An 8,990-nucleotide genomic window follows, 5' to 3' on the forward strand; every position below is an offset into this window, starting at 1 on the left:
AGTATTTTGTAGTGTTCTAATGACTTCTCAGTTGAAAAAAACAAGTTACAAGTATGATAAAAACTTCAAGTATTTTTATAACACTTACAAAGTTAAGATAACATACATGAACTTTCTAAAATAAGAAGGTGCCAGAGGTGCCTTATAATCAAAATATGTTTTGCAGGCATAAGCTAAATGACCTCGGGGCCTTTCTTGTTTTGTCTGTTTCAATGGATAGATGAATCTCTAATTTAAGGGGGGAAGGGAGAAACCTCCTTTTCTTCCAGTCCAGTGTACAAACAAGTCAGTGAAATAAGTCATGTGTTATTAAGAATCCTCTGTAGACCTTGTTTTCCATTTTGAGCCTTTTAAAACACAACCTGCAGAGTGTGGAGCATAATAAACAGTTTGAATAGTCAGAATTTGGAGGACCGTATACATTAGGCCTGTTTGAAGTAGCTTTGTTAATCCTGTTTTCGAGAACCACCTATGCTGTCCCTAGAAATCTTAAACAAATTCTATTGTGGTGGAGAGTTTGTGGCTAAGAATATATTTCTAATCAATAGAGGACATAGGCTGAGGTAAACTAAATTTAAATTACAAACTGAAGGTCTTATCCCATAAGGACATGGAGGACCCTCAATTCATTCTTAGTAAATGGTTATTAATACAGTGCACCTCCAAGCAGAATAGAATCCCTTGATGTTTTCCGTTTTCTCTTGTCAAGTAAGAAAACGGTTCCAGATTTAAACAATTTTTTGTGTTTCCCTGTAGGGCTCTGCTCTTCCTTCCCTTCTCATCAAAAGTCTGCTGAATCTGATTAAGTAGTAGGATTAATGAAAATAAAAGCATTAGCTTTTGTAATGTTTCATGTTAGTTCAAGATTTTGAGGGTTTTGCTTTCCCTTGATTTGAGACAAATTGAGAATGCTACGCCTACTAAGGAAACTATAACTTAAGGTTACCACTGTTCCTCAGTCAAGGCACTGTAGTTTCTCCTCTTCTGCCCCTTGTCTCCTCCTTAGTGGAAGTTGCCCCAACATACATAAAAGAGGAGGAGGAAAAAGTGAGATTGCTACTCAGTCTGTCCTAGGTCTCAAGCTGACCTTTGTATTGCCATGGCTCTTCTGTGACTGCTTGTTGTGCATTGGTGGTATAGCAAATGCAAGGAAATGTGACTTAGTTCACTGTCTCCCAGCAGGATCACCTCGTCCCAAGTGTGTGCCCCAGCAGTTCTGTTGCTGAATAAGCTTCTCTGTCTTGTAAAAACTTTGGGTTTTCAGATCGGGAAACTGCAAATCAAATAGCTATAACAATTCTGCTGCGCTGAGATTCTTGAACACATCTGGGAAAAACTGAGAGATCTCTTCAGAAGCGGTTGACAATACCATGGCAGCAAAATCGGTAGAAGCAGTTCTTGGCAGCCATTTGTTGCCTTTTCAGTTGTGCCAATACAGCAGGTTGTGGTACCACCCACTGAAAGGGATGGCATAATAAGCAAAAAAGGTGGCAATACTGAAACCAAAGGGAGCTTCATAAGCCAGTTTCACTGCCAAAGCTGACATCCAGTAACTCCAGCTTCAGACATGCTGTAGAACCCAACAGTGAAGTGGAGCAGCGCACTGCGTAGGTTCAGAGAATATGCTTAGCAGAGGGAAAGTGAAGAAATGGTAGTATTTCTTTGTAATTTTAGTATGTAACTTGCCGCACAAATATAACAGAAAACTTGGTTGTCATTTGAAGAGTTAGAGACTAAGTTCAGTCATTATACTATCAATCTGAGGAATTTTTAACCAGAAGATAGGTGCAAATGTCAGTTTAACTTGGACTGTGTAGTTGAGTCAATACCTCCATAACATGGCCCATAGCTACATTCTCTGAATGAAATGGATTGAACAGTAAGCACAACCTTTGAAACAGTGTATTTGTTAGTGAGGTGCTATCTTGTAAGTCAGTAGCTCAGAACCAGTTTTCTTTTTAAATGCTATCATGATACCAGCATCAAATTGCAAAAAAATCCAACTTCCCCCTTGGAAAAAAAGATGGAAAGAGGCTGCCTGCCGACTTGCCATGGATGGCTGATAGGTATCAGAATTTCTGCAGCGATGTAGGAAAATGTTTTGTTCACTGATTTCTTTTTTTTTTTTTTTAATAAATTAGTATCCCATGGTTGGCTGGCTGTTACTAGGCAGAACTGCAGGGAAATAGCACTACTTCTCCAAGCCAGCTTTCTAAACGACTTTTACACACTGATACCTGGGATTCATACCTCAGGACTCCTTAAGCTCAAGTGGTATTTATTCTCCTTCCCTGTCACCTGTGTTCGAAAAGCGTGGGTGTCTGTCACCCCAGGCAGTCTTAAAGGAAGATGTAAATACTATAAGGCCAGTTACTGCCTAAGAAGTAAAGTTGCATTTCTGCTTCAGCAGCAGCAATTGAGAGAAAGCCTTAGAACTGTTTCCAGCTTTGAAGCTGGGTAAGGGAAGTCTTCCAACGCTTGCTATTCCCTTTTCAGAATCAGATCTTTTGTCCTTATTATGGCCATCAGGATGGAAAACTCCAAAGAGAAAGATAACAAGCATCGCCAATTATTCTTATCAGATAATTCAAAATTGCGCTTCTAATGCAGGCTATTAATAACCTGCTTGATGTTGTTGTACTACATGAAACGATCATTTTAAGTCCAAAATGTGTTCTTGATGAGAGGTCATTAGTTTGATAAATATGCTGGGCCTTTACACCACTGATTTGCAAAATTATTTTAGGTACATTTTGCACACTTCCGAATGATTTTAGATAGGCAATAAAGAACCAGGATTCTGTTCTACCTTATCAGTGCCGTATGCTTTAATTAATGGGTTTAGCTATATATGTATTTCTAGAAGAAAAATCAACATCCATTTCCATTATGTCACGTTTAGACTAAACACAATCGAGAGTAAAATATACTTTTCTAAAACCAGAATATGTTAAATACTTCGAAGGAGGCACACCCAATCCTTCAAATAATTGGGAGAATAATAAAGTCATTCTTTAAATAAATAAACATTAAAAATTAAAAGTAAAACCAGCATATATAGCACTGGTTAAAATTAACAGTGAGCAATTTAAAATCTTAGCTCAGCCTTACAGAATTCTGGAAGATATATTATCCCTTGTCAGTGACTGCCAGAGTAGATCCTATTCAAAGTGGAAGATCTTGAAAGAGCATTGCTAATCCCATGGAAGAAACAGCGAGATTGAAAAATCCAAACACGAGGGCTTTTAACTTTAGGCTTCAGCCTTTTATATTCAATTTGTAAATCTTCCCAGCATAAGCACAGAGCACTCGTCTCGTATTCTAAAATTAAACTTACTGTTTAGGTTTGGGCCTGTGTAAGAAAACAGGGAGGGAAGAGACTTTTCTCTAGAAGAAGTGTCGTTCTTTCCCTAGTTCAATTTGTTTTGGTTTTTAGTTTGGGTTATTCAGCTCTAGAGAGCAGAAATTTAAAATTACTGAAGACCCAATATTCATGTGTTGATAACTTGAATACTTTGAAATGAGGGAACAAAAATGGTTATAATCACGTATTTACTTTTGATGTCATTGTGTGTGTGTGTGTGTGTTTTCTGAAGAGCAGAGGGAATCTTACGGGTGGTTATGGCAAAGCACATAAGGCTTAAGCCAACATATTGTATCTTTTTCTCACAGCAGCCTAGAGAGGTACATGAATTTTACAGAACTAAATACGGCTTTTGGCACACGCAGGTGGACTGCAGGCCAGCAATGTCAGTGGATATGTTATTGGCCATGTGAGATGGCTGTTAAAGCAAACCTTTGCAAACATGCCTATTTCTTCTTCCCCAGCTGTCTGTTTAACCAGTCCCATATTGCTCATGCCTCAGGTTGTGAGCTGTGTAACTCTGAAACGGTGTATTTGTTAGCATCTGTCCTAGCGCCGTCATGTTCTCTTAAGGTTTTGTTAGAGCTGTATTTGCAGCTATATTCAAAATGTCCAGTGCTGTAATGCTGGAAACCTGGACATTGTAAAAGGAGTTGAAATAAGTTCTTGCTGGAGTTACAAAAACATGAATCCTGTTTTGAATTGGATTGCAGAAGAACAAGAACTTGGTTTTGTCATGTGGCAATTGATAGATAACTGCACTGCAATATTCCAGTTAACGTTTTGCCTCTCTCTCAGATACAGAACTTTATCTTCTCCCTCTCCTTCTTGCAGGGACTTAAAGCAGCCGACAATGACCCTACAGCCCCACCATATGACTCCCTCTTAGTCTTTGACTATGAAGGAAGCGGCTCCACTGCTGGATCCTTGAGCTCTCTTAACTCCTCAAGTAGTGGTGGTGAGCAAGACTATGACTACCTAAATGACTGGGGCCCACGTTTCAAGAAACTTGCTGATATGTACGGTGGAGGTGATGACTGAACTTCAAAGTGAACTTTATTTTTGGACAAGTACAAACATTTCAACTGATATTCCCCAAAAGCATACAGAAGCTAGGCTTTAACTTTGTAGTCTACTAGCACAAGTGCTTGCTGAAGGCTTTGGCTTAGGCTGCAAACCAATTTGGGCTCCGTGGAATATCAGTGATCCAATGCTGTTTGGAAAAAAATATTGAGCTCAGTTACACTTGAATTTTACAGTACAGAAGCACTGGGATTTTATGTGCCTTTTTGTACCTTTTTCAGATCGGAATTAGTTTTATGTTTAAGGCTTTAATGGTACTGATTTATGAAATGATGCATTAAAGAGACAAAATATGTTGGGGTGGGGAGGAGTAAGGTGAAACACAATATGCTTCAACATGCTTTTGTTACATCGCATTGCTTTTATTAAAATAAGGAAACTAAAAATAAACAAAAAAAATCCTCATGGAACAATTTTATTATCTGGGAGAGAAGACCATGAGGTGGAACAATGTACATTACTTATAGTTTTAGATGTTAGGGGATTTTTTTCACTAAAATTCTAAAACTTATGCAGCTGGTTGCAAATAAAGGGAGTTTTCATATCACCAGTTTGTAGCAGAATTGATTTTTTTTTTTTTTCCTTATGCTAGAATGTTAGACACATTTTGGTCTTAATCCATGTACACTTTTCTTTTTTCTTTTTTTAATTTCTAGTGTTTTTTTCCCACTTCACTGTAAAAAATGGTATGTGTACATAATGTTTTATTGGCATAGTCTGTGGAGAAGTGCAGAAACTTCAGAACACGTGTATGTATTATTTGGACTATGGATTCAGGTTTTTGCATGTTTATATCTTTCGTTATGGATAAAGTATTTACAAAACAGGTTGCAAACAAGTGACATTGATTCAATTGTTGAACTGTAGTTAGAGTACTCAATATTTTTTTTATTTTTATTTTTATTATTTTTTTGTTTGGGGAGGGAGACAAGTTCTTAGCACAAAAGTTTTACATAATTTGTACCAAAAAAAAGGGGGGGGGGAGGGGAGCTGGCCTGATACTGGTGGCACGAGTAAATATACAGTATGTTTTGGGGGCGGGGAGGGAAGGGGGAAGGAGCTTTCAAACTGGAGAGACTTCTGAGAACAGCTTTGCCTCTGTATTGTGTACCAGAATATGAATGATACACCTCTGACCCCAACGTTCTGAATAAAATGCTAATTTTGGATCTGGTGCTTGCTTTGGCATTTTTTTGTCGTACCTGGGCAGCCCTGACTATAGTAAATACAAGTACACAAAGTGCGTTGGAGTTTTGTGAGAAGTTATGTCCACTTCTTTAGCATTCGATACTGCTGGACTGAAAATAAGCTGCATACAGAATTTGGCACGAATTTGGAAGGCAAGTTACCAGGTGAAAGCAAAGTGATCTGTGCCATTTCTGGGAATTCAAAATTTTCAGTTCCACATTGATGGCTAGCTCTTTGGTTTAATGTACATTATTTAAATAACAGAGTTTGCATCATTTTTGGCTCATTTCTAGACTGACAGTTTAATGATTGTGTGATTATGCTGCGGGTTGCATAAATAAAATAAATTGCAGATCCTGGCAGTCATCTGCCGCCTGGACTTTCTGACGCTGAAGTAAAGACAAGCCCTGTTAACTTCAGTGCACATCAGATCGTGTCCTTCAAAGAGGTGCTTACGGTCACGGAGCTTTATTAAAAAGTCCCATTAGAAGATTAGTCGTTACTAAACATGTTTCTAACCTGTTGCAATGATTTATTTGCGAACAAAGCAAACGTAGTAGGTACCGCAGTTCTGCCTTCTTTCGCTTGCAACAATCTGCTCAGGTTTAATGTCTACATTGACACTCGTTGAGGACCTAACTGTGAACAGTGTGAAGCTCCAACTCAGCAGAAACACCACGTTTTTGCAGGCTGTTGAGAGAATTGGAGCAGCAGGAGGGGATCCGGGCGCCGGGACTGGCGTAGCAGCCTTCTGCTCTGGGAAGGCTCGGTGGGCAGGGAGTCAGTCTGTCGGCGATGCTCTTCAGCGTGGTGCCACTTCAGTGCTTCGTCAGCGCTCAAACCCTAATTTACACAGTTTGACTGCCACTTCCAGAGGTAAACCCTGAAATCTGAGTTGGAGAGCGTTAAACGCTGCATGTGAGGTCTCCCCTCTCCACTGGGCTTTTCACGGGCATGTCTCCTTTCTTCCTCTTCTTCCTGATGATGCCTGTGAAAGTTGAGAGGTAGCCATCCTCTCAGGCTGGGAGACAGCATTTCACTGTCTGCGTACCTGGCTGTTACTTATCTCATGCATTCCTAACTATAGCTTGATGCTGTAACAAAGCCCTGATTTTTTCAGTAATGTGTCAAAATTATCAATGACCTTCTTTAAGCCATTTCCATATTAATTAGCAGGGTGGGGAAAAAAGATGTAGAGCGGGACATAAAAATGAAAATCTGGCTATGCGTAGTTAAGTAAGGAAAACTTCTATAAAGGGAAGGAGTTAAACTGTAAATGCATGTTAAGTAAGCAAAAGGCCGCTTTCAGCACATTGATTTTCTCTCTTCCGTAATTTATGCAAAAAATGTATTTTAAGCATAATAATTATTATTGTTATTTGGAAACAACATACTGGAAATGCTAGGTGAATTTTGTTTGATTGACATTGAATGCTAAAAGACACGGAGAGGGGGGGAAGATCTGTGAAAGACTTCCAGTTTTGGCTATAGCACATTTTTTCTGTTAGAACGGAGGAAAGGTCATCTTTTATAAGCACTCGGCTCTTTTGCACAGCAATAGGAGCTTTATCTTGATGAGACAATCTTCCAGCTCTATCGACAGCTGCTTTGAAATTGTAGCAACGGTTCTCAAACCTAGTGTTAGGTCAGCATTAGGTCTACTGAACAGAACAAAGGGTAACTCATTTTTATGCATCTCAAAACGCTTCTACAAGAAAAAAAAGATGTTTGAACTGATCCTCTTTCATCAAGCTTCAGGTTGGTTCTTAGTCTAGAAATGTGCAGCCGGGTTTTGTACCCATGATACATGCTTAAATCCCCGTCAGAGGACTGCGCCGAGAGGAGGAGGATGGCTGACCTTTAGACCCTACAGTTGCCTCGGGAAATTCTGGCAGCCTGTTTTGGAAATGGGCTTTGGCAGCGATACGTACTGTCTCTGCTTTGCAGGTACTGTATCCAAGGGAAGTCACTGGCAAGAAATACGGCCTTAGGAACTTTCCCATCTCAGCCTTTCCACAGTTTGTATTTCCTTTCAATGGTAGTCCTTCATAGCCGATGTCCTTCTGAACTTCAGGGGCCAAACGGATGAGGAGGAGAAGGGTGGTTTGGGGGAATAAACATCCTAATGGATACACACGGCCTTACACGTGGATGGGTCTAGCTTCCTGTGGTTCCTCTGGAATTGCGAAGTGTTGGTGAAGGATGTTAATACTCATCCCACAACAGTCTAAAATACACTTGTCACGCTCCCTCTGAGTAGTCGAACCAGGTGATGTTTGACTTCTCACCTGGTGATTTTACTGGTGGTGATGTGCTCTCGGCTGTGCTTGTGGCACTGTTACAAGCTGGCTATAAAACTCACTGTGATCTTCCTGAATGCAAAAACCCCACATAAATCAGTTTGACAGGGCAGACAGTGAGCACTGACTTCTTCCCCTTACTCCAAGTTAGTCTGTCTTGCTTGACTCTGCTTTATAAAATGTGTATAAATTCATGTAAATTTTAAATGGAAGATGTTTGTGTCTGTCATGCACTGGTTTGCAGACAGAAGATATTTCTCAGTTGTGAACAAAAATATTTTAAATAGCCACTTATTTGCTTCTGGTGCCAAAGGAGCAAAGTCACTCTAATGCTAAAAGCCACATGCAGTCTGCTTCTTGGGAGTTCTGTTTCTTGGTATGTAGTATTTTTTGGAAGTTTACCAAATTCCTTACCCTGAAGAACGTTTATATCTACTCTGCCATGGTCCTATTCACCTTAACACGCAGGGGAAAATGTCTTCCGACAGGTGATGGGACACACATCCCCAAAAGGGTCTCTCAAACCTGTCTGTAGTCATTCAAGATGTCTCAGGTAAGCCACTGCCAATTCTTACCTTACACGACTGCTCCCACCTTCCGAAGGAGCCTTCCTTCTAACAGAAGTAGCGTGGTTTTGGCAGATTTGCCTTTCTGGATCAGGAACGCGAAAGCAAAGTCTCTGCTTTTACCTCAGTCAATATTAATTATTCGAATAAAATGCAGAAAAGTCACTCAAATAAATGCCTTAATGCCTAATCCACAATGGGTGTATTTTGTGCACAGTTTTCCTCATTCAGCCAGAGATTATATAGATTTGTGTGATGCCCTTACTTTTTTCATTTCCTTTACATTTCTTTACATAAGCTTTACTTTTACTGTAGGTGAGGATCTTTCCTAGGAGTTTCTCTTAAGCATAGGATAGTTGCCCTTTACTTAATGTATGTCACAGGGATAATGAAAATTTTTCCCTTTAGCAACAAAGCCCAGCGGGGAAATAGAAGAGGAGAAGAATGGCTACGGAAAAAAGGCTCAGCGCTTCCCACAGGGACTCAAGG

General features: G+C 39.8%; 1 protein-coding gene across 1 annotated transcript in view; it reads left to right on the top strand.

Moving 5' to 3' along the window:
- Window positions 1-4,834, top strand: part of CDH2 (cadherin 2, type 1, N-cadherin (neuronal)) — a 116,998-nt gene extending 112,164 nt beyond the window's left edge. The window contains exon 16 of the mRNA XM_009331482.1: window positions 4,199-4,834. Within this exon, the coding sequence (XP_009329757.1) occupies window positions 4,199-4,405 (207 nt within the window). The 3' untranslated portion in view covers window positions 4,406-4,834. The remainder of the gene's footprint in view (window positions 1-4,198) is intronic.
- The last annotated feature ends 4,156 nt before the right edge of the window (window positions 4,835-8,990 follow it).

The sequence above is a fragment of the Pygoscelis adeliae genome, unplaced genomic scaffold, assembly GCF_000699105.1.
Source record: "Pygoscelis adeliae isolate BGI_AS28 unplaced genomic scaffold, ASM69910v1 Scaffold108, whole genome shotgun sequence".
NCBI classification, from domain to species: domain Eukaryota; kingdom Metazoa; phylum Chordata; class Aves; order Sphenisciformes; family Spheniscidae; genus Pygoscelis; species Pygoscelis adeliae.